Raw genomic sequence first — 26,653 nt, 5'->3', positions numbered from 1 at the left:
AAGATAATTGATGTTGTAGATAGTTACGAAGAAGAGGATAGATTAGAGGAGGAGGTAGAGGTTAATGACGACGCCTTGGATAGGGTCGTAGAAAAGGAGGTTAATGAGAAAGAGGGGGAAACATTGGAAAAATGTTTTGACTTAGCAATAGTGGATAGGCTAATAGGAGCTGCCACTAGAATTGAGGGTGATAATAAGCATGAAATAAACCCTGTAAGTGTGAATGTGATTGCCACCCAAAAGACAGGCTTCGAAAGGAGAGAAATTGTGCAAGATTTATTGGAGGAAGCAGAACCCAAAATAAATAAAGAGTACTTAGGGCAACCGATAGTAGAGCTAAGAGTATTAAATGAACCAGTTAAATGTTTGATAGATACTGGATCGGAAGTCTGTGCAGTATCCCAGAACTTGGTAAATGAACTCCCTAACAGTAAACAGATTGTTAAGATGCCAGTAAGTGGCTTGAACATTGTAGTAGCAACCGGTAAGACTAAGAAGACAGTAAAACAGGAAGTGTTTCTACCCATAGCATTTAAGGAAGTAGAAATAAGACAGAACTTCTTAGTTATAAATGGACTGAGTGTAGACATATTGGTGGGGGCTGACTTTTTGAATAAATATGAAGGATGGGTGAATTTTTCTACCAATGATGTTATGGTAAAAATTAAGGGTAAACTAATTACTATACCTTTCATCGGTAAGCAGCTATGTGAGGATCCTGAGCAGAATGATTTTCCTATATGTATTTGTAAAACAGAGAAATTCTTGGAGGGCTATAATGAGTACGGTGGCAAAAAAGTAGAGGATCCGTCTGAGCTTGTGAGTGTCAGAAATAGGATCGAGGAGAAATTACTAGAATTAATTGATATTGATGAAGCAAGGAAAAACGATTTAAGACAAATACTAGTCAAACATGCCGAGGTTTTCTCAGATCAACCAGGGCTAGTAAAGGATTATGAGTGTTTTTTGACAGTGCAGAAAGACGCTCATTTCTTCAAAAAACCATTTGCAATCCCAGAAGTACATAAGGAGGCAGTACGTGACTTAATTCAAAATATGTTAGAGTGGGGAATTATTGAAAGGGCTGTTAGTGTGTACAATAACCCGCTAGTCATAGTTCCTAAGAAGGATGGCTCAATTAGACTAGTGTTGGATGCTCGAGCATTAAACAAAATAGTACTACCTGAGAGTGACCGTCCGGAGAATATTGAAGAACTGCTACAAAAGTTTAAAGGTGCTAAGTTCTTTACATCCATGGATGTGACCTGTGGATATTGGAACCTACCGTTAGCAAAGGAATCAAGAAAGTACACGGCATTCTTATTCGAAGGTAGATGTTATCAGTATAAGGTGGTGCCGTTTGGTTTAAATATAAGTGTATGTGCCTTTGTAAGAGCTATGTCGCAGGTATTAGGGGACCATCTACTAAGAAGAATTACAGTGTATGTAGACGACGTTTTGATATCGACACCAACGTGGGAGGAACACTGTATGTTATTGGATGAAGTATTGAGGGCCATAAAATTGGGGGGTATGAAATTGAAGCTAGACAAAACTGAATTTGTGAAGAAAGAAATTAAATTCTTGGGGCACATAGTGAGTGGCGATGGTATCATGCCGGATCCAGAAAAGATTAGAGCAATAAGGGATTATGCTGCACCTACAACACGTAAAGCATTAAAGGGGATGTTTGGTTTGTTTGGGTTTTATAGAAAATTTGTGTCTGGACAATTATTCAATGCACCGTGCCTGCGAGAACTCTTAAAGAAAAATGTAGTTTATAAATGGACTTCTGAGTGTCAGAAGGCGTTTGAAGAATTGAAAGAAGCTCTTATTAATAGTAAGATTTTGAACCATCCCGATTTTTCGAAACCATTTTGTCTGGGATCTGATGCTTGTGGTTACGGGTTAGGAGTTGAACTATTTCAGTTGGAAAAAGAAGGAGAAGAGGAAGTCCACAAGACCATAGCCTTTGCGAGCAGGTCATTGCAACAATCCGAGAAAAATTATAGTATATCTGAACTTGAAGCATTAGCTGTTATTTTCGGCCTGCAAAAATTTGAAAAGTACCTTTTAGGACATGAAATTTGGATCTACACAGACCATAGTGCCCTTACATATTTAGACTCATGTCAGCTAAAACATGCTAGATTAAGAAGGTGGTCCCTGTATTTACAGCAATTTAATTATAAGATGATATACATTAAGGGTTCCGAGAACATCGTGGCGGACGCCTTATCAAGAAGTGTGAAAGATACAGGACAAGAAGGGAAATCTTTAAGAAATACCGATAATAATGAAGTAATGTTGGCCATCATGCAGCTCCAGGACGATGGCTTAATTAAGCGCATTTGTAAGAACCTACGGAGGGAACAGAACCAGGATGACAACATTAAATTAGTAAAGAGTAGATTAGGTCATCCAGACTACCCAAAATTACTGGTCTACTATAAAGTGCATAAAGATGTCTTATTTAGGCGCAGGAAAGACAGTGAGGAGAATTGGAAAATATGTTTTCCGGAGCAACATGTAGATGCACTTATAGACTACGTACATTGTAAGTATGGGCATTATGGCGCTCGTAAATGTATAGCTAAGTTAAGTGAAGTGGTAATTTTTGATAATATGTGGAGAAGGGTGCAACAGCGATTAGAATCCTGTGATCGTTGCCAGAAAGTTAGGGCCAACAATAGAACTATCCAAGGACAGATGTATTCAGTAGAACCACAAAATCGGCTGGATTTAGTAGCTGTAGATTTATTTGGTCCACTACCAGTGTCTAGAGGGGGATGTGAATATGTGTTTGTGATGGTGGATGGGTTTACTAAGTACGTAAAATTTTACCCAATTAAGAAAGCCAACTCTAAAGTATTAGTGAATAAGTTGGAGAAGGACTATTTTGGGAAGATAGGAGTGCCAAAGGCAATATTGTCAGACAATGGGCCCCAGTTTATCTCTAAGAAATTTAGTGAATGTTTACAACAGAGAGGTATCGATCACATAAAAATCTCCGCGTACTTTCCTCAAGGGAACATGTGTGAGCGAATTATGAAGGAGTTAAACAGATTGTGTAGAACATATTGTCATAAAAAACACTCCGCTTGGGCCAATTATATTGAATACTTCGAAGAAGTAATAAACCATCTGAAGCATGAAGCCACAGGATATGCACCAGTAGAGCTAATGTGTGACATTAGGCCGAATAATATTTTATTCGACCTGGTCGAGTTTCCAAATCTCACAGACATAGCCATCGAAGAGAAGGAGAGACTGGCACGTATTAATATAAGAAAGAAGGCCCTGGAAAGAAAGAGAAGGCATGACGCAAGAGCTGATCCCACTAGTTTTCAGGTAGGGGATCTAGTGCTAGTAAAAACTAGGGAAAGATCTAAGAAACTTACGTCAGAAACAAAGAAGTTTACCGATGAGTACGTGGGCCCATTTAGAATCGTAGAGAAGCCTCACCCAAATGCTTATAGACTGGAGTTTGTGAAATCACATAAGGTGTTAGGGCTTAGGAACATTGTGGATTTGAAAAGATATGTTCAAAAGAGAGACGTGGCCAGGAGTGAGTAGATACCTCAGAGAGCTTTGCACTCTTTGCAGAGCTAAGTGCGTGACGAGCACTAGGTCTCGAGTCGTTTGACAATATTTCTTCCACTTTCTTTTCCGTATTGTCAACCTACCTCTTCTTTCATTCAGAACTAAAATTCTATCGTCTTTCCTTCTTCTCTATCGTAGTTTTTAAGTGATAAAGTGTTTAAGTAATGAGTAGGAAAGAACCTCAGTGCAGTATAGGTTAAGCGTAAGGAATGAGTGTAAGAGAAAATCAAAAAGGATTAAGATACCTCAGATAAGTAATAAGTCTCAGTAAAGTAAATGTTTGGCCTAAGGTGTGAGTAATGCCCTTAGAAAGGTAAAATAACTAAGAAATGTAAGAGCCTCAGAAAATATGGTGACGAACATTGAAGCTGTTTGTTAAGTAACAGAACGATATGTTAAGACGTAGCATTAAGCTAATGTTTAGGAAAGGAAATGGAGCAGTACAGCAAAACTGTCTGTTCAATGAAGTCAGAGCCTCAGGAGGTGATTTAGTGGTAAAATGAGTAAAGGTACAGTGCAACAAGGTTGACTGTCAAAGGGGTAAAGGAAGTTAAGTTAAAGGGACAGTGCAGCAGGACTGACTGTGAAATGAAGAGAAATATGTGAGAAAAGGAGAAAGAATGAGCATAGTGTTTGGCTAGCTCGATATTAGGAAAAAGTGAGGCTACGAAGGTGAGTAAATAAAAAGCTTAATGTTGGTAACCAGAGGTGGCGTTTGTTGGTAAACAGAGGAGATGTTTGTAAACAAAAGGAAGTGAGGCTACGAATGTAAACAGAGCTGAGGCGACGTTGGTAACTCAGGAGGTGGATGTATGTTAGAAAGTATAGGTAACGAGGTTTCGCAGATTAGTAGGAAACGCTTTAACAAATACTAACCTGAGTGTGTGAAGTATGAGTATGAGAGTTGTAAATTAAACCCGAATGTGACTAGAGAAAACCTGGTGTTGACAAGAAATTGAAGTAACTCCAGATATGTGAGATGAGGAAAGTACCCATGACATCGATTCCATTTTTGACCAGAGACACACAAAGCTCCCCAAGTTTGTCGTAGAGATTAGTATAAGGATTGTAGTGTTGATAAATGAATAAGTAAATATGTATTTTTCAGTGTTTAATTTATGATACAGGACTACAGGAGATTGCCTGGAGACAGAATTGTAATATTGATAATTTTGTGTATATTTTATATTGTTGTGTATTGTACAGGAACTGGAGAGTCACCAGTGCTGGCGGAGATTTATTATGTATTTGTGAACTATTTGTAGGAATTGTTTTTCTTAGTATTTCTTATGTAACCATAACTTGTTTGATTATGAGATGAAGAAGTAATTAAAGAGTAAATGTGCCACTTCGGTACTGCATTAGGAAAGTCAATCCACTTTTCACTTAAAAAAAAAAAAAAAAAAAAAAAAAAAAAAAAAAAAAAAAAAAAAATTTTTTTGAAAATTGTACATACTGTAAAGTAAATTTTATCAAAAATATGAGACTTTAGAGTCAAGCAGATAGCGCCATTTATCGCTGCTGTAGGTTAAGACGTAGCAGTTAGAAAGGGAACTGAGGCCAGCTGATGTTTCAGGTGCGCCGAAGTAAACAGAGGTGGTAGCACGAGACTTGAAATGGACCTCCCAAGCAGGACCCGGTCGAACTACGAGTGCTATCAAAATCTTAAGTGTAAGTGGTAAAAAAGTGACGCTCACCATAGCGATAGTAGTGTTAGTGTGCGTGTGACGTACATCAAGATAGTATTTAGGTTTGTTTTCTCTTTCAGGAATTTGTAAATAGATTTTTGTAATCTGAAAATTTTTTTTTTTTGAATGATGATAAAAGTGCATGTTTAGATATAAGATGTTTTGTAGGTCGTCAGCCCTAGGTATAAGTGGATGATTGATGTACAGGAACTATAAATGTTAAATAGCTGTTTGAGTAAATCTTTAGTAGAAATTTTTTTAGAAAACTAAAAGTTTGTCATGAATGAAAAAATTTAGTTTCCTCAGGAGGTGTGTGGCGTCGCAACTAGTGCGAGCGCACAGTTTTCTATCAAATATTTACTGTGAAATGTAGACAGACTGTAAAGTAGCCATCAGATTAGCATATGTGCTGTAGCGGGCAGATTACCGGTGTCCGTTCGTCTGACGTCACGACCATATGGCATGTCTGTACCGTGAGAATGTAAGACCTGTGCGCTAACTAGCCGCGTGTATAACGTGGAACTTTCATCTTTAATAACTTCTAACTGAGGAACCTGAGGAAATTAAAAGTTAATATACTAGTTTCTGTTATGAATAAAAATAAGTCATCCAAATTTGAGCTTTGAAACCTGCATATTTTGGAAATTAGAAAAATCTTACAGAAAACGCAAATTTCTACAATTTTCGAGTCTAAATAAATACCATTATGTATAGATCACCTTCAGTGACCATCCAACTATGAAACAAAATCACCTTCCGTGCTTTTGTATTTATTTTGAGAATTTTACTTTTAGAAATTCACCTATAACTTTGTTAAAACCATAAATGTTTTGAATTTTTGTGAACAGTTATTTTATATGAGTAGGTGAGAGTGAATGAGTGTGCCTGAGTGAATGAAAGAGGGACATTCGCCATTCTTTGCAAGTGTATAAAATCTAGGTTGGAACTCGCAAGTGTTCAGACGATGTAACCGTGGGAACAGAGTCGCCAGTGGTTCCCCATCTTAGTGAATGTCGGATGTCCAAGAGTGTATGGTATTGTACAAGCAGCCAGAACGTTCGCGAGTATTTAAATAATTTCTGGAAATAAAGTAAAGTCTAGTTTTCCTTTCGGTTTGTTAAATTATACAGTAAATTTTGTGTAACAAGAAATCATGACGTAAATGATTCAGAAGTCATGGCTGGTGCGTGCTAGATTTTGGCGCGAGGCGCACCCAAAGAGTTAATTCTGATTGGCTGTGTGATGTGTGAGCCAATGAGATGCGAGGACGGTTAGCAGACTAGGAGAGTGAGTCGCGAGTGGATGAGGAGTCGCGAAGGAACTGTGATCGAGAAGAGACATGCTTGATGTGTCCTCGCGAATAATGTGTAAAATGAAGTCATAAAACGGCTTCATCGGTTCGGTACTGTGCGATTTGAGACTGGAAGAGTCCAGTAACGCGTAGTGTGAGTTTGAGCGAGTTGTGACTTTTCGTTCCGCGAAAGACGCGAGTAACTTTAATAATTAAAAGCGTGGCGGTACTTCGTAAACTTTTACTAAGTGCTTATGGCGAGCATTAACGTTAAAAAACGAACTATTATTGAACATCGACTGCAAACGTGTATGTTAGAAAATCGTCTGTGTTGCAGTTAAGTAAATTCCGTAACTTTGAAAGCTAATTCTGGCGGGGTTTGAGTGTGGGTAGAATTGTGAACTGAACTTTCTTCAAACGTAGATTAGCGGGCTGATGATCAGGCTTAAAGACAATAAAGAGCTTAAATAGAATTACCAACTTCGCGTTCTCGTTTGAGTAAACAATTACTACCATTCCAATAACTCAATTTATTTAGGAAGATTGCTCATAGATTGTATTTCAGCAAACATGTATCGCGGCCTCCGGTGAGCGGCTATTAAATTGCAGTTTCTTCAACACTGCTTTTCTGCAATTTTTCCAGTAGCTGCTATCAGGAGAGGCGAGTGCAGCAACTACCTAAGAAACGAGGTAGGTGGATTTTCTTTCAGGGAAAGGAAACTGCGCGATAAGAGCCTGACCCGTCGCAATGTCTGTACCCAATACTGTAAATGTAAGTTGCCAGTTGACTTTATAGGTCTTTAACGAAGAATATAATCTTAATGTTATGTTTGCCTTGTGCTGTAATCTTCTATTTGTCAGGAGAACACATTGTACTTGCTTTCTGAATAGCCATTCTTGTTAACGGTCTGACAGATATTGTAGGATAGTGGACTGTACTCTTGTGATAGAAGCAATCTGTCAGAGAAAGCGTCGTCAAATAAGTTCTGTACTTGGCTTTCTAAAACCAAACAAGAAAAGATACAAAAATTCGACAGTGGACGAAGACAAGGATCACACCTGAACCAGATGCTGAAAAGACAAGTATGCTATCATCTATGCTATGATAACACCTGACACTACATGTATCTGGAGAGCCACTTGAATTTGCCGATGTGGCTAAACAACTTCAGCTTGGAAACGGCACAGTGTATCAAATTTTTTTCGTAATATTATTTCTCAGCACAACCTAGCCTGTGGCACCCTCACAATCTTTTAAGACTGTTGTTTAGCATCATATATATTAACTCCTCTAATATGAGGCCTCTTTTACTTGAAACTGACACATGCTCCACACGAGTTGGCAAATCCTTTGTCTTTTTATCCTCCACACGCAATAGTAACCACACATTGTTAAGTAACTATCATTACATTATCACTCACTGCAATGTGTGTAGAATAGCTGTGTGCTGTAAACTTTTGTCAAAATAATAATGGTTTTTATAAAATTATCTGTGACACTTGAAAATTATTTCATGACAATGAAGAAAATGAACTCACCTCTTCAACTTTTTTCTGCTCAGCTATCCTGTCAATTACAGTGAAAGGACCTTCCCTGTTGTAAGGCCTGTAAGCCTCTCCAAACTCACTTGGACCCATTCCTGGCTGGAAAACTTGGTGAACTGGACCGGCAGGCTGCTTATGTCCATCAGCCTCCTCCTTCACCTCTGCAGCTGCTGCTGCTGCTGCAGGAAGGCCAACCTAAAGTTGATCAATAAATTGTCAAAGCTATTAGAAAACGAAATTAAATTATGAAATTTAAGTTCATTGAAGAGCATCATTATATTATTGAGTGTTTGAAATAAGACATATGAGTAATAAAAAAGGAGATGGTATTTCTGGTATGTGAAATTAAAAGAATTATTCTGAAATGTCTTTACCAATAAAAGTGTGTCCCATTAATATTTGAATACATTAATTTTCTATTCAAAATAAATTTTGATGACGATTCTGGTAGTTTATATGTCATCAACCAAATTAACTTTGTGGTAATCAATACTGTGTGTAGTTTCTACTTTACTGGAAATATTAAAATGTGAATTCAGAAAGTACAACGAACTTTTTAAACCATCTAACTTTAAGAAAAATGAAAAACCTTGATTTTTATTATGTATGTAGGTGGTGGTGGTTAGTGTTTAACGTCCCGTCGACAACAAAGTCATTAGAGACGGAGCGCAAGCTCGGGTTAGGGAAGGATTGGGAAGGAAATCGGCTGTGCCCTTTCACAGGAACCATCCCGGCATCTGCCTATAGCGATTTAGGGAAATCACGGAAAACCTAAGCAGGATGGCCTATTATGTATGTAATATTCAGAACTAAGTTATCTGGCAATGTTTTAAGGGGGGAAATATTAGCATATAACTGAATGCAGTAAAAAACCACACATGTAGATTTTGTTAGAATTTAAGCATTTGTCAGTGACAGCCTTATGGTGTAAGATATTTATCATTTTCTGTATTCTGGGTTCCTTAATTTTCTCATGCATTGTGAACTGACATGCATGTTGCACAACAAATAAATCATGCTTATCACAAAAATCAAGAGAAATAAAGAATTCTATGAGTATACCAACATTTTGTGTTCTAAAGTGAGGTGTCCTTGAGGCAAAAAATTAATGCAGGAAGTTTACGTACAAAATGAAAACATTCACCATCGCAAATATCACAATTAAATTCATTTCACATTAAAACACAATATTTCATCCTTTTCTACAGATGGGGACGAAATGTTGGGGTCTAAGCAAAATCCGTTCAAACCCGGCATAATATATCTGAACATTTCATCAATTGTGGAAGTTTAATCACTAAAGGGAGAAAGGGGGAGGCAAAAAGGGGTGGGGCAAGGGAATGAAAAGAGGGCCAGGGGAGGGGAAGTAGAGGAAAAAGAGGGGCAGGGGAGGGGAAGTAGAGGAAAAAGAGGGGCAGTGGAGGGGAAGTAGAGGAAAAAGAGGGGCAGTGGAGGGAAAGTAGAGGAAAAAGAGGGGCAGTGGAGGGAAAGTAGAGGAAAAAGAGGGGCAGTGGAGGGAAAGTAGAGGAAAAAGAGGGGCAGTGGAGGGAAAGTAGAGGAAAAAGAGGGGCAGTGGAGGGAAAGTAGAGGAAAAAGTGGGGCAGTGGAGGGAAAGTAGAGGAAAAAGAGGGGCAGTGGAGGGGAGGGGAGGCAGAGGAAAAAGAGGGGGAGGGGTCGCAAAGCAAAAGGAGTGGCAGGGGAGGGGAAGTAGAGGAAAAGAGGGGCAGAGGAGGCGAAGTAGAGGAAAAAGAGGGGAAGTAGAGGAAATAGAGGGGCAGGGGAGGGGAAGTAGAGGAAATAGAGGGGCAGGGGAGGGGAAGTAGAGGAAATAGAGGGGCAGGGGAGGGGAAGTAGAGGAAATAGAGGGGCAGGGGAGGGGAAGTAGAGGAAATAGAGGGGCAGGGGAGGGGAAGTAGAGGAAATAGAGGGGCAGGGGAGGGGAAGTAGAGGAAATAGAGCGGCAGGGGAGGGGAGGTAAAGCAAAGATAGGCAGGGAAGGATAGGAAACACGGGGAGCGGAGGAGAGTCGAGGAAGGTAAAGGGGGAGGAAGAGAAAGAGAGGGGAGGACAAGTTGAAAGAGGGGGGAAAGGAAAGTCGAAAGAGGGGGGAAAGGAAAGTCGAAAGAGGGGGGGGGAAGGAAAGTCGAAAGAGGGGGGGGGGGGAATGAAAGTCGAAAGAGGGGGGGAAAGGAAAGTCGAAAGAGGGGGGGAAGGAAAGTCGAAAGAGGGGGGGGGAAGGAAAGTCGAAAGAGGGGGGGGGAAGGAAAGTCGAAAGAGGGGGGGGGGAAGGAAAGTCGAAAGAGGGGGGGGGGGAAGGAAAGTCGAAAGAGGGGGGGGGGGAAGGAAAGTCGAAAGAGGGGGGGGGAAGGAAAGTCGAAAGAGAGGGGAAGGAAAGTCGAAAGAGGGGAAGGAAAGTGAAAGTGAGGGGGAGGATAGTGAAAGTGAGGGGGAGGAAATGAAAGAGAAGGTACGGGAAGAAAGAGAAGGTACGGGAAGAAAAAAAAGGGAAGCAAAAAGATAGGAGGGGAAGGTAAAAGAGGGGTGGGGATGAGAATGAAAAAGTGTGGAGGGGAAGCGAAGGGAATAGAAAAGAGGGGTGTCGAAGGGAATGAAAAAGAGGGGAGTCGAAGGGAATGAAAAAGAGGGGAGTCGAAGGGGATTAAAAAGAGGGGTGTCGAAGGGGATTAAAAAGAGGGGAGTCGAGAGGGGATTAAAAAGAGGGGAGTCGAGAGGGGATTAAAAAGAGGGGAGTCGAGAGGGGATTAAAAAGAGGGGATTCGAGAGGGGATTAAAAAGAGGGGAGTCGAGAGGGGATTAAAAAGAGGGGAGTCGAGAGGGGATTAAAAAGAGGGGAGTCGAGAGGGGATTAAAAAGAGGGGAGTCGAGAGGGAATTAAAAAGAGGGGAGTCGAGAGGGGATTAAAAAGAGGGGAGTCGAGAGGGGATTAAAAAGAGGGGAGTCGAGAGGGGATTAAAAAGAGGGGAGTCGAGAGGGGATTAAAAAGAGGGGAGTCGAGAGGGGATTAAAAAGAGGGGAGTCGAGAGGGGATTAAAAAGAGGGGAGTCGAGAGGGGATTAAAAAGAGGGGAGTCGAGAGGGGATTAAAAAGAGGGGAGTCGAGAGGGGATTAAAAAGAGGGGAGTCGAGAGGGGATTAAAAAGAGGGGAGTCGAGAGGGGATTAAAAAGAGGGGAGTCGAGAGGGGATTAAAAAGAGGGGAGTCGAGAGGGGATTAAAAAGAGGGGAGTCGAGAGGGGATTAAAAAGAGGGGAGTCGAGAGGGGATTAAAAAGAGGGGAGTCGAGAGGGGATTAAAAAGAGGGGAGTCGAGAGGGGATTAAAAAGAGGGGAGTCGAGAGGGGATTAAAAAGAGGGGAGTCGAGAGGGGATTAAAAAGAGGGGAGTCGAGAGGGGATTAAAAAGAGGGGAGTCGAGAGGGGATTAAAAAGAGGGGAGTCGAGAGGGGATTAAAAAGAGGGGAGTCGAGAGGGGATTAAAAAGAGGGGAGTCGAGAGGGGATTAAAAAGAGGGGAGTCGAGAGGGGATTAAAAAGAGGGGAGTCGAGAGGGGATTAAAAAGAGGGGAGTCGAGAGGGGATTAAAAAGAGGGGAGTCGAGAGGGGATTAAAAAGAGGGGAGTCGAGAGGGGATTAAAAAGAGGGGAGTCGAGAGGGGATTAAAAAGAGGGGAGTCGAGAGGGGATTAAAAAGAGGGGAGTCGAGAGGGGATTAAAAAGAGGGGAGTCGAGAGGGGATTAAAAAGAGGGGAGTCGAGAGGGGATTAAAAAGAGGGGAGTCGAGAGGGGATTAAAAAGAGGGGAGTCGAAGGGGATTAAAAAGAGGGGAGTCGAAGGGGATTAAAAAGAGGGGAGTCGAAGGGGATTAAAAAGAGGGGAGTCGAAGGGGATTAAAAAGAGGGGAGTCGAGTGGGATTAAAAAGAGGGGAGTCGAGTGGGATTAAAAAGAGGGGAGTCGAGTGGGATTAAAAAGAGGGGAGTCGAGTGGGATTAAAAAGAGGGGAGTCGAGTGGGATTAAAAAGAGGGGAGTCGAGTGGGATTAAAAAGAGGGGAGTCGAGAGGGGATTAAAAAGAGGGGAGTCGAGAGGGGATTAAAAAGAGGGGAGTCGAGAGGGGATTAAAAAGAGGGGAGTCGAGAGGGGATTAAAAAGAGGGGAGTCGAGAGGGGATTAAAAAGAGGGGAGTCGAAGGGGATTAAAAAGAGGGGAGTCGAAGGGGATTAAAAAGAGGGGAGTCGAAGGGGATTAAAAAGAGGGGAGTCGAAGGGGTTTAAAAAGAGGGGAGTCGAAGGGGTTTAAAAAGAGGGGAGTCGAAGGGGTTTAAAAAGAGGGGAGTCGAAGGGGTTTAAAAAGAGGGGAGTCGAAGGGGTTTAAAAAGAGGGGAGTCGAAGGGGTTTAAAAAGAGGGGAGTCGAAGGGGTTTAAAAAGAGGGGAGTCGAAGGGGTTTAAAAAGAGGGGAGTCGAAGGGGTTTAAAAAGAGGGGAGTCGAAGGGGTTTAAAAAGAGGGGAGTCGAAGGGGTTTAAAAAGAGGGGAGTCGAAGGGGTTTAAAAAGAGGGGAGTCGAAGGGGTTTAAAAAGAGGGGAGTCGAAGGGGTTTAAAAAGAGGGGAGTCGAAGGGGTTTAAAAAGAGGGGAGTCGAAGGGGTTTAAAAAGAGGGGAGTCGAAGGGGTTTAAAAAGAGGGGAGTCGAAGGGGTTTAAAAAGAGGGGAGTCGAAGGGGTTTAAAAAGAGGGGAGTCGAAGGGGTTTAAAAAGAGGGGAGTCGAAGGGGTTTAAAAAGAGGGGAGTCGAAGGGGTTTAAAAAGAGGGGAGTCGAAGGGGTTTAAAAAGAGGGGAGTCGAAGGGGTTTAAAAAGAGGGGAGTCGAAGGGGTTTAAAAAGAGGGGAGTCGAAGGGGTTTAAAAAGAGGGGAGTCGACGGGGTTTAAAAAGAGGGGAGTCGACGGGGTTTAAAAAGAGGGGAGTCGATGGGGATTAAAAAGAGGGGAGTCGACGGGGATTAAAAAGAGGGGAGTCGAAGGGGATTAAAAAGAGGGGAGTCGAAGGGGATTAAAAAGAGGGGAGTCGAAGGGGATTAAAAAGAGGGGAGTCGAAGGGGATTCAAAAGAGGGGAGTCGAAGGGGATTCAAAAGAGGGGAGTCGAAGGGGATTAAGAGGGGAGGGGAAGGAATTAACTGGGTTACAACATGTGGGAACTTTTTTATTTTAGAGGTACCATGGATTCGACTAAAGAGATGGATACCACAGGAAGAAGCTCAAGTGTCCATTGTTAAAGTCTCTGATACCTAAGCACTCCACGCTTCCCTCCAATGCTAAATTTGTGATCCGTTGTGCCACAAACTCCTCTTCTCCCCAATTCTATTCAGTGCCACCTCATTAATTATGTGATCTACCCAGCTAATCTTCAGCATTCTTCTGTAGCACCACATTTTGAAAGCTTCTATTCTCTTCTTGTCCCAAACTATTTATCGTCGATGTTTCACTTCCATGCATGGCTGCACTCCATACAAATACTATCAGAAATGACTTCCTCACACTTAAATCTATACTCGATGTTAACAAATTTCTCTTCTTCAGAAACGCTTTCCTTGCCATTGCCAGTTTACATTTTATATCCTCTCTACTTCGACCATCATCAGTTATTTTGATCCCCAAATAGCAAAACTCCTTTACTACTTTAAGTGTCTCATTTCCTAATTTAATTCCATCAGCATCACCCAACTTAATTCGACTAAATTCCATTGTCCTCATTTTGCTTTTTTTGATGTTCATCTTATATCCTCCTTTCAAGACCCTGTCCATTCCGTTCAACTGCTCTTCCAAGTTCTTAGCTGTCTATCACAGAATTACAATGTCATCGGCGAACCTCAAAGTTTCTATTTCTTCTCCATGCATTTTAATAATACTCCGAATTTTTGTTTCCTTTACTGCTTGCTGAATATACAGATCTAATAACATCGGGGGCAGGCTACAACCCTGTAGCACTCCCTTCACAACCACTGCTTCCCTTTCATGCCCCTTGACCCGTAACTGTCATCTGGTTTCTGTACAAATTGTAAATTGCATTTCACTCCCCGTATTTTACCCCTGCCACCTTTAGAATTTGAAAGAGAGTACTCCAGTCAACATTGTCAAAAGCTTTCTCTAAGTCTACAAATGCTAGAAACTTAGGTTTGCCTTTCCTTAATCTTTCTTCTAAGATAAGTCGTAAGATTAGTATTGCCTCTCGTGTTCCAATATTTCTACGGAATCCAAACTGATCTTCCCCGAGGCCGGCTTCTACAAGTTTTTCCATTCGTCTGTAAAGAATTCGTGTTAGCATTTTGCAGCTGTGACTTATTAAACTGATAGTTGGGTAACAGTCAACACCTGCCTTCTTTGGGATTGGAATAATTATATTCTTCTTGAAGTCTGAGTGTATTTCGCCTGTCGCATACATCTTGCTCACCAGATGGTAGAGTTTTGTCAGGACTGGCTCTCCCAAGACCGTCAGTAGTTCTAATGGAATGTTGTCTACTCCTGGGGCCTTGTTTCAACTCAGGTCTTTAAGTGCTCTGACAAATTCTTCATGCAGTATCGTATCTCCCATTTTATCTTCATCTACATCCTCTTCCATTTCCATAATATTGTCCTCATATACATCGCCCTTGTATAGACCCTCTATATACTCCTTCCACCTTTCTGCTTTCCCTTCTTTGCTCAGACCTGGGTTTCCATCTGAGCTCTTGATATTCATGCAAGTGGTGCTCTTTTCTCCAAAGGTCTCTTTCATTTTTCTGTAGGCAGTATCCATCTTACCCCTAGTCAGATAAGCCTCTATATCCTCACATGTGTCCTCTAGACATCCCCATTTAGCCATTTTGTACTTCATGTCGACCTCATTTTTGTGGTGTTTGTATTCCTTTTTGTCTCCTTCATTTACTGCATTTTTGTATTGTCTTCTTTCATTAATTAAATTCAATATTTCTTCTGTTACCCAAGAATTTCTACTAGCCCTCGTCTTTTTACCTAGTTGATCCACTGCTACCTTCACTACTTCATCCCTCAGAGCTACCCATTCTTCTTCTACTGTACTTCTTTCCGCTATTCCTGTCAAGTGTTCCCTAATGCTCTCCTGAAAACTCTGTAGAACCTCTGGTTTAGTCATTTCATCCAAGTCCCATCTCCTGCTGATAATGAACATAAATTTATTGGTAATTATAAGGAGAAAACAATGACAATGCAAATGTGAATCCACGTGGAACATGCAAGCAAAATGTTACACCTGAGTAAGTTGATGTTCCTCAAACTACAGTAGGAGAGACATGGTGGTGAGATGAGTAGAACTGAAAGGCTGCTAAGTGCACACAATAAATATGCCATTGATGAGAAATATAAATGTGTTACTAGGCAGCAATTTCTATGATATAACAATGCAAGAAAATATTAACTTTGCAAAAAATGCACAGATTGTCACATAGAACATGACTTTAAGACTAGCAAATAAACTCTGACACCGAGAGCACACGACACTGAGCATGGGAATTGGAGAACAGACTGAATGGTGAATTGGATGAAGTTTGTGCAACTCTGCACCTTTTACTTTTGGGTTAATGAACTTAAATGAGGTCAGACAAGGACTGAAGACTAAGCCCATATTGGCCATTCAATTGCAGTCACCACATAGGAAACCATTAACAAAGTCCATGATATGGTAATGCAACACCATCGAGTAAAAATTTGTCTGATTATTAAGAAAGTAGGCATCTTAACTAATCCCAAGTGCATAATACACTGCACAGACAATTGGCTACAAAGAAGCTGTGTGCGTTATGTGGAAAAAGATAGAACAATTATTGGACCCTATGAAGGTACACTGCAGAATCATTTGAAACTTGCACTGGCTGGAGGGGAAGAAAAGGACCAAGGTTTGTACACAAAAAAGTACTTTTCACCAGGAAAATGCATCATCCCATACATCAGCAATAACAATGGTGAAAAGTGCATGAACTGGTTCCTCACCAACTGAACTGAACACACTCAGCCCCCAAGTGACTGCTTCATGTTCCCAAATTTGAAACTTTGGCTTCCTGGGAAGAAAATTTGCATTAAATGAAGAAGTGATAGTAGCAACCAATGAGTATTTTGCGATTTTAACAGAAACTATTTTTCAGATGGGATGAAAAATTCGGAGGATCAGTCTCCATAGAATAAAATTGACTACAACGTGAAAGGCGAAATCTCAAACACTGACTGGATTTACTATCAACAGGAGAACTCATTTATAGTATTACACTAGATCTTACAATCTGGTGATTCTGTACAGTCTCTATGCAGACTGTCTCATGTCTTGGGACATACATCAAAAACATGTTGATTATTGTTGGGAAGCCCAAACCACAGAATTTCACAAAGGTCTCCATGACAAAGCATAAGTCATTACAGACTAAGGAAGTACTGGTGATGATGCAAGCATGTCGAATAGAAACTTTGCGTTGTCACAATAAGCTCCCGGAATATCTCAAACATAAAATATACGACCAACTGAAACCAGAATCTTATTACTATTTCAATTAATAAAAAGTAACTTCACTGTGATGAATCCTAATTTGAACTCGATACACTTGCTCAATTATAAAACCCGCTGAGGGAACTACTACTGTCCAAAATTTTGTTTATTTCATTGAATGCCCTTATACCTTCACAACTGATAGAAGTAAAAATTGCCACTCGATTTGTGGCGAACCCAGCACCCCTAGCATGCTAGTCTAATACCGTGCTTTCATGGCTATTTCATCTTTCCAAAGATAAATACCATTTTAACGAATGGTCAGTAAATCATTGTGTCTGCTTTTTGAGAATGTCCCTTGTATGAAGGTCCACCACAGTAAATGGTTTTACTGAGAGATAGCCAACACTTTAACCACCAATAAGTTCTTCCTCCAATCCCCAGAATAGAGTAGTAGTTGTTGTCCCCCCCCCCCCCCCCACTGTAAGAAAAAATTATTTAAAGGTGCCAGAATACACAGTTTCTCATGTGTGAATGAGGAATCAGTTTTAAAGAAGGCAAACTACATCAGATTTGTATCAAAAATTAAGCATAAGATTTAAAATTATCAGTGGTTTATTCAGACAAAATTTGGATTCCCATTTAAGGCACAGCAAATGCTGACAAAGTAATACTGTGAGTATTGTAAAACTACAGTATCCATCTATAATTAGTTATGTACAGCATTGGCATGTAAATGTGTGCATGCGAAACTATTCCACTTGTAAAAATGTGGGCTCATATGCTATTACTAGATCCCTTCTCTGTTTCGAGAATGTAAACACACCATGTCTTCAATTTCTTCAGCCAGGTATTATCTAATGCTACATTAGTTTTGGAGGAGTAGTGGTGTTTACACACATTATAATAAAGTTCAAATGGCTCTGAGCACTATGGGACTCAACTGCTGTGGTCATTAGTCCCATAGAACTTTGAACTACTTAAACCTAACTAACCTAAGGACATCACACACATCGATGCCCGAGGCAGGATTCGAACCTGCGACCGTAGCTTATAATAAGGCACTGCCCCAGTGCTTCTCTAGTTTCATTCTTACCACCTCCTGAATGGCACACATGTACTTGTTCTTAAAAGTTGTTGTTAAACTGTGATCTCTGTTTCATTATTTCTTTATAAGAATATCATGGTGAGCTCTCATACTTACATCTGCAGGTACATCCTTTGCATTTACAATTCCTTGACGTACTAAGTACTGTACAAAGTCTCTTGCAGCGTTAACTTGTGCATCTTTCTTGTTTGTTGAGTTTCCAGCACCAACATAATCAAATCCCTCAACACGAACTTCACAAAGAAACCTTTGCCGGTGCCTAGGTCCTGGAAGACATCAAACATCAAGCAGATTAGATTAGATTCAGTTTCAATTCTATAGACCCAAAAGTGAGATGATTTGCATGGTTGTGGAACATCAGAAAGTATAACAGAAAAAACTTAAAACATCAGAATATAATACACACTTCCCTGATCATTGATCACAAGATAGTAAAGATATGGGAATACATTACCATAAACTGGAACTGCTAATATTTACAGAGGTAATACATCATCAGAATGAAATACAGTTACGCACTTTCAATAAATTTATCATACACAAAATACCTAATCTTGACTGTTGTGACCAAGGGCTGAAAAACTGATAGCCAACAGACATTTTTACTTAAGTTGGTCTAAGAGTTGCTGTTGAGATATTCATCTATACAGTAGGAGCTGCCTACCAAAAAGAGTTTCAAACTCTGTTTCAACTGTGCTTAACATGAAACTAAGTTTTTAATGGTTGCTGCCAATTTTTTGAAAAAGTATGCTCCTGAACATTGAACCTCTTTCTGGACCAAAGTAAGGGAGTGTAGCAGAGGAGGAGTGAGGGGAGGGCATGGGGTGAGTGAATGAGGGGAGGAGTGCAGGAGATTGGGGGGCATGGGGGGCGACGGAGGGGGGGGGGGCCATGGGTGCGACGGGGGGCCATGGGGGGCTTGGGGGACCATGGGGGGCGACGGGGGTGGGAGTGAGGGTAGATTTGGGGGAGTGAGGGGGGTGTGGGAGCGATGGGAGGTGTGGGGGAGCAGGAGTGGCAAGGGACGGCATGGGGGAGGGCGTGGGTCTGATGGAGTGGTGGCAGAGGGGGGACGGGGGTATGGAGTGGTGGCAGAGGGGGGACGGGGGTATGGAGTGGTGGCAGAGGGGGGACGGGGGTATGGAGTGGTGGCAGAGGGGGGACGGGGGTATGGAGGGGTGGTGCAAGGTGCAAGGGGTAGGAGGGGCAGTGCAGACGGGGCAGGGGGGTGGAGCAGACTGGGCAGCAGACGGGGTTTGGTGCAGACGGGGTGGGAGAGGGGAACCTGTACTGGAGGGGATAAGGTACTGGGGGGATCCAGTACAAATAGGGGTCGAGGTATGGGGGGGGGGGGGGGGGGGGTGGAGTACTGAAGGGGTTGGAGTTACAGATGGTCGAGGTATGGGGGGGTGGAGTACCGAGGGGGTTCGTGTTACAGATGGTCGAGGTATGGGGGGGGGGGTGGAGTACCGAGGGGGTTGGAGTTACAGATGGGGGGATGAGGTAGGGATGAAGTTCGGAGGGGGGAGGAGGTACCAAGTGAGGGGTAGGTACAGGGCAGGTATGGAGGGGGGGAGTGGGTCGGAGAGGTACGGAGGGGGGCGGAGGCACGGAGGTGTACAGTGCACTTGAGGGGGTAAATTTTGTGAGAAAATTTATAATTATATTTGTCATATTGTTGGGACTCAAATAGTTAGTGCCCTCAAACTGTACTTACAAACCAAACCAGCTTGTGCTCTATGGTATAAATCTGATTGTTGCCTTTTTTCGCTGTACTTTGTTTTATTTTCCCGGATGTTTTTCGACTTCTTTACTTTAAGGCATGGTCAGTGGGATGGTTGTTCCTGTTCTTAGTTGGCATCGATGTTTCCTCTGATCTGGTCACATGGAGGTAGCACTACCGCTGTATTTATGGAACATATGCGTGTTTTTCTGCATTTTGAACGTTATTCTTCCCACATTGTTTTAACGCATTCTCAGTCTTCTGTCACTAGTATAGACATAACACTAACGTTCAAATTAAGCAATCACCTGTGTCCTTCACCCAACTTGCTTACGAGCAACCCTTTCTCAGATTTACACCAATATAATAGAGTACAATTAATAAAAATATTACATAAAACTACTAGGCAGCAAGGAGACTTTACCTTTAAAATGCAACGTATGATCTATTTTCTTTACAGGATATCAAATCAAAGTACTTCTGCAAATTTCAACAAACAACGTAAGTGAAAAAGAGTGTATGTACCTGTTAACCTAACCTCAAACTGAGGTTCAGTTTTTCGCTTGTTGCACAAATGATGAAGAAAGGATTTTATGTCCATTGTTGCAATTGCAGATGCCTTAAGTGCCTAAAAGAGAGAAAGCACGATTAGAAACGATCATGACCCAAATTATGTAGCTGTTCCAGCAGCTGTTCTTTTATGTCACATACACTAGCATGCATAAACATGCATCATACAGATAAATGAATGTAACTTTAAACACAGAAAATAATTTTTCACCAAGTTGATATTCAATACTAGCACTAATGTGATTTTTAAAGATCTATAAGCATACATATCACATTTTTAATCTGTTTACTGCTGAACATCGCAAATACTCTAAATAAAGACTGAGACATTTAGCAGTCTTCAAACTGAATTACGTCTAAAGCCTGGTGACACAAATTTGATGGCTTATCATTATCAACTAACCGGGCCATTACATGACAAGTGATCTAATTTCTGAAAGTTCCCACATAACCATCACAGATTTTGATGAAATTTTGTATGAACATTCGCACCTGTTCCCAATGAACATTGGGAAAGTTTTACATTCACCAATTTCATATCAGCTAAGATATAGCCATTATTTTTAACTATAAAACGCAGCTATTGGCAGCACCCCCATAAGTTTTGAGACATAATATCTCCAGTAGTATTTTCTTGAAACAAAATTACGTAATCTTGTACAACTTTTTGCACTCTCTTAAGCAAAATAATAAATATTTCATGAGCGATTTGCATACGGATAATTAGAAGCAAAGTCGGCTGAAAAAACAGACATTCTAAAAACCTGAGAACTTTAGTTTTTTATATCTCTGGAAGTAATTGTGGGAGACACACGAAACTTTGTATATAACAACTTACTGATACAAGGTCTTAGAATATAAAATTTCATTCTCCTACTGTTTTCCGATAGTTTACGAACTGGAAGGCAAAAATGACATTTTTCTAAAAATTGTCACAAATGACAGTTTTTAGCCCATTTTTTACAGATAATACTCTTATAAAGAGTTTTCATTAGAAAGACAATGTTCTACACCACCTAAAAAGCTACTTGGTTTTGCAATGCAAGAATGGAAGTCCCCCCCCCCCCCCAAAAAAAGACCACTGCCATGGAGGTGTGCTGAAAATGGGCCCACATTCCATAGGTACTCAAATCTGAATTTTTTTATTATTTTCTGCAACTCTTTAGTACTCCGGGCAGAGGAGGGCAATATCAAAGGTCTGATGACTGGAATACAAGCTTGAGGTTTTTTTTTTTAATGACATCTCAACAGCATTCAGCTCTGCAAGTGCGCAAATTTTCAGGTTTATCCCACAATCACTTCCTTAGATGGAAAAGCTACATTTCACATTTTTTTCAAATGATTATTTCGTGGCCTACTTTGCTTCAAATTATCCATACGCACATTGCTCAGGGAATATTTGTCATTGTTTTGCTTAACAGAGTGTAAAAAGTTGTAAAAAACTACCTAGTTTTGTTTCTTTATAAAAAAAATAACTGGAGACATTGTGTCTCACAGTGGCTGAAAATTTGTGGGTTCAATGCTAATAGGCTGCACTATGGGGTCAAACAAATGACTATGTATCTGTGAGTATTGAATTAATGATCATGAAACTTCACTAATGTTTATAGTGAACATGTGTGATTGTTCATACAAAATTTCATAAAAATCTGCAATGGCCATAAGAGAACTTGTTAATACATTAGCATTTTAAGAGTCACAGCTCTAAATCAAACACGTTGTTGGCAAACACTCCGAAGAACACTTTTCAAATTGTAAACCCTTAAAATTTTCATAGACTTATAAAAACTTAAAAAATACCACAACAAGATCCTAACTCATGCCACAAAAAATCTTTATTTATTTAGAAACAGGCATCTATTATAAAGCATAGAAAAAGGCAGCAATGCTAAGGTCTACGAAACAACAATTGAGCTCATGTCTTATCGACAGGTTGCAATATTAAAATGTTCAAGAGACCATTTTCCATTAATTCTAACTGGTGTGAAAATATGATCCTCCTAGAATTTGGGAAGGTATGTATTTACATAAACAAGGGCAACTACAGCCATGAAAGAACATTTCACTAAAGTGATGCTGTTTTGAAACAATTTCTTTTCTAGTGACCCCGCAACATGCATTAGGTCAAGGAATGGCATATTTTATGCAGTTTGGAATACTCTGTTATCTATGTAGAAGAAAAATTTATAACAACTGGTGAGTTCACATTGTCAATATGAAGATGAGGAATGAGAAACAGATCCTTGATCTCCAACACAAAATTATGTGTTACCTTGAATAAAACATTTCCAGGTAGGTAATTATGTCATGTCTATAAAACTAACATACTGGCCACTCATGCAAGTGGCCTTCATCAGGAATTTTTTACTACTGGGTTAGTGCCAGGCTCATCTTATATAGGAGTAATTTCATTCCTCTGGTAGAGTCAGTTTGTCAGAAAGATCACTTCGATTGTTTTGATTGGATGACTTGTATGGAGGCAGGAATTGACAACTTTAATTGATGATAGTGACTTATTTTAATTCTTATTGGCTGGTAGCCGCAAGTCTACAACCACACTGAACTACTGTGTTACAAATGTGATTTGCAGCTGGCATCTGAAACAACTTCGTATGTTATGTGCCTTTGGATGCTATGTATAATACTGCAATTGGTGGGGCACCTCACATATTTTGTTGGCTCACAGGCGTGCTACTGCTGGCAACCAAGATGACTGGTGCCAATACCAATTGACAAGACTCATGCTGAGACGCTTCTTTACAATTTCTAACACCTCTCATATCTTTTCATCACAAAAGTGCGATGAAGTAGACAAAGTTCCAGACAAATAATTGAGGCCTACCAGATGATAGAGTTTTTGAGTTAGTGTTATCATCGGCAGGTAGGTCTCCAAATGTATGTGATAGATTTGTTTGGTTAAATTTAATCAAGGACACAAAACAGTCGTCAGTGGTCTCTGCCCCATGTTGCCTGCACAAAAATTATGTTTATTGTACGGTATCACTCACTGCCATTCTACTAAAACCAGCCAGTATCCTTTAATAGAAGTAGGAAACCCAATACTCGGTCTTTATTAGAAACATTCTATTTAGGAATTAGTGACCAAAATATTCCTTTGTCTTTTGACCTCCAGTTTTTGACATTGGAAGATTAAATGTGGTGGAATTTCATCCCCCACACCACATTGTCTGCATTTACCAGCTTATTTCTCTAAAGTGTCGAGTTCCCATGGCTTGTCATTAGACCTAACACGAGTTCAATCTGTTTCTTTTTCAAGCCCAATATTACAGAATTTCTCTTCAAACATCATTCTGCCACCAATACCTTACTGTGTTCTTGTTTTTGGATTTTAGTTCAATATTCTAGGTGGTGCCTCCTGTGTTGCACCGGTCATCTCAACCTTGGGATCTCCCTTAAGTTGCTTGCAGATAGGTTCACAGAGTAGATCCCGCATTATGTCGTCTAACAATAATGTCATGCGTGTCAATGGCATGTTTTAAGTCTCCCTTTTGCAACTTGCATTTCCCTAATCTACCCCAGTCACCGTTTGAGGAGAGAGGCCCTGCAGTTTTAACATGGAATTTGAACCATATGTCCTTTCTGGCAAATCTCCATATTATTGAGAAGTGAATGCTAGGTTAAAGGCACACAAAAAAAAGTGGTCCAACTGGGATTCGATCCCGAGACCTTTTGGTTTCCAGCGCACACTACCACTAGACCACCAGGCCCAATTATGTTGTAATCAGTCATGCCCATTACAATGGCAGAGTTGCCCTTGTCTGCTTCCATCATAACTATACCACAGTTGTATATCAAAAAAGTAAACAACCAGTCAGAATATCAACAATATAAGGGTAAGATAGATTTCTATTTACTGTAAAGATGAGAGATTAAGTTGCGAACACACACACACACACACACACACACACACACACACACACACACACACACACACACACACACACACACGAGTAAGCACACCTTACACATAAATGACCGCTATCTGCAGCAACTCGGACCAGAATGCATTCCAGTCCGGAGATGTCGGTCGTGTGTGTGTGTGTGTGTGTGTGTGTGTGTGTGTGTGTGTGTGTGTTTTTCCTTTTCTGACAAAGACTTCCACCAAAAGCTGACGTGCGAGTGTCTTTTCATTGTGACTGACTGCAATTTAACACGTCATTTTTACAGTAAGTGCCAATTTATCTTCTCCTTATATTGTTCACAGTTGTCTGTCAGTTTCACATTAGCATTTTGGCCTCCTTTTGTGAGGCTAGCTTTGGTAGATTTGTGCGAGTCATGATTATCACAGTGTCTTGACAAACTTTTTCTACCTCAGCTTCAGAGGTGGTTTAATGAAGATTCAGTTGGTAACATATCATCATGTTTAGAAAAACATTTAGATGCTATGGTGAAACTCTCACTCTTGGACAGGATTTCTGTGGCAATGTCACTAGGAGTATAGCTAGAAAGGTTAACACCACCGTCCAATGCTTGTCTAACTTAACTACTTTGCTGCTTCATCTTCCTGTGATGAAAAAGTGCATCTGATTTTGACATCAAATATTGGAGTGTATACGATGGATCCTTTCCTGTAGAAATGTATTTCTTGGTCTGTAGGCGACAAAGTCATTTTGTTAGGGACTGCACTGCATTTTAATTCTACAAGATAAGCATGTCATCTCTATGGACCTTACACTGTGGTTATAGTGGAGAGGCATGGCACTACCAGAGCAGCACTGGCATAACAAGTCAGTGCTATTAAGTGTGCATTATTACAGTAGTGCTGTAAGCAGAGCAGTGCAGTTCTGAGAGTGGTGATCAGAGAATTAGGGCGACTCTGGTTGCATTTGGGCAACAACGGCAGTATTCAGCTCTTGCTGAAGTCACTACCATTGTGGCACTCTTGTTTCTTTTGTTGTACTGCTGAAAAAATGCAATCAGCCGAAGCCTTGATAGCAGCTGCTTTTACTTGGCATCCTTTGTGCAACCCATGGAAAAATTATCAACTAATTCATTCTGGACAAGTTATGTAATGAGGTGCAGCAGAATTACAAACTACAATAACATATATGTCCTTAATCTCTGATTTCTTTCATTGTTTTAAAATGAGAGGTGGTAACAAAGTTGCAGTGGCATAGCTGACATGCACATGAAAATCATGTTTCATTATGTGAGAAAAAGTTTTCAAAATCATGTCATTCTGACAGCTTCATAGAAGCCCTGTTAAAAGTTTCATTCTGTCTGGTAAGTGCCTTGCATAGCATGCTCGATTTAAACCATATGTTGCTCATCAACACTGACAGATCCTTCTAGGTCAATGACAGTGTAATGGAGAACATATACAAATTTCAATATCATCAGCAAATTTGGTGAAGTTTCTACTGGCTTCCAAAATATGCTTCACTTAGTGCTCATTAAGGGACCCGTGGTCTAGGGGTAGCGTCTTTGATTCATAATCAAAACGTCTTCGGTCCCAGGTTCGATCTCCGCCACTGCCTAAATTTTGATAAATAATCAGCATTGGCGGCCGAAGACTTCCGGCATAAGAAGTCAGCCTCATTCTGTCAACGGCCTTGTCAAAGAGGGCAGAGGAGCGGATAGAGGTTCATGGCACTCTCTTGTCCTAGTGGTGGGAAATTGCCCCTAAAGGCGGAAGAATCAGCAATGATCAACGACATGAGGATGCAGAAGGCAATGGAAACCACTGCATTAAAGACACGTAACGTGTATCCACAGGACATGTGGCCTGTAGTTGAAGAAGTGTCATGATGATCTCTCTATTGGCAAAAGATTCCGGAATAGTCCCCCATTCGGATATCCGTGAGGGGACTACCAAGGGGGAGGTTACCATGAGAAAAAGATTGAATAATCAACGAAAGGCTAAAGAAAAATCAAGACACGTTCATAGTATTTGTCGACCTGGAAAAAGCGTTCGACAATATAAAATGGGGCAAGCTGTTCAAGATTCTGAAAAAAGTAGGGGTAAGCTATAGGGAGAGACGGGTCATATACAATATGTACAACAACCAAGAGGGAATAATAAGAGTGCACGATCAAGAACGAAGTGCTCGTATTAAGAAGGGAGTAAGACAAGGCTGTAGCCTTTCGCCCCTACGCTTCAATCTTTACATCGAGGAAGCAATGATGGAAATAAAAGAAAGGTTCAGGAGTGGAATTAAAATACAAGGTGAAAGGATATCAACGATACGATTCGCTGATGACATTGCTATCCTGAGTGAAAGTTGAGAAGAATTAAATGATCTGCTGAACGGAATGAACAGTCTAATGAGTACACAGTACGGTTTGAGAGTAAATTGGAGAAAGACGAAGGTAATGAGGAGTAGTAGAAATGAGAAGAGCGAGAAACTTAACATCAGGATTGATGGTCACGAAGTCAATGAAGTAAAGGAATTCTGCTACCTAGGCAGTAAAATAACCAATGACGGGCCGAGCAAGGAGGACATCAAAAGCAGACTCGCTATGGCAAAAAAGGCATTTCTGGCAAAGAGAAGTCTACTAATATCAAATACTGGCCTTAATTTGAGGAAGAAATTTCTGAGGATGTATGTCTGGAGTACAGCATTGTATGGTAGTGAAACATGGACTGTGGGAAAACCGGAACAGAAGAG

At 40.8% G+C, this 26,653-nt stretch overlaps 1 protein-coding gene across 2 annotated transcripts in view; it reads right to left on the bottom strand.

The window, feature by feature from the left end:
• Positions 1-26,653, bottom strand: part of LOC126365821 (dosage compensation regulator) — a 187,832-nt gene that overhangs the window by 145,813 nt on the left and 15,366 nt on the right. For both annotated transcript variants that reach the window (XM_050008431.1, XM_050008442.1), the window contains 3 exons: positions 19,980-20,082; positions 17,828-17,997; positions 8,122-8,322 (listed from right to left, as the gene is read on the bottom strand). In XM_050008431.1, the coding sequence (XP_049864388.1) occupies positions 8,122-8,322; positions 17,828-17,997; positions 19,980-20,082 (474 nt within the window). The remainder of the gene's footprint in view (positions 1-8,121; positions 8,323-17,827; positions 17,998-19,979; positions 20,083-26,653) is intronic.

The sequence above is a fragment of the Schistocerca gregaria genome, chromosome 1 (assembly GCF_023897955.1).
Source record: "Schistocerca gregaria isolate iqSchGreg1 chromosome 1, iqSchGreg1.2, whole genome shotgun sequence".
Lineage (NCBI taxonomy): Eukaryota > Metazoa > Arthropoda > Insecta > Orthoptera > Acrididae > Schistocerca > Schistocerca gregaria.
The sequence above is the reverse complement of the archived record's forward strand: the minus strand, read 5'-3'. Positions and strand labels throughout refer to the sequence as shown.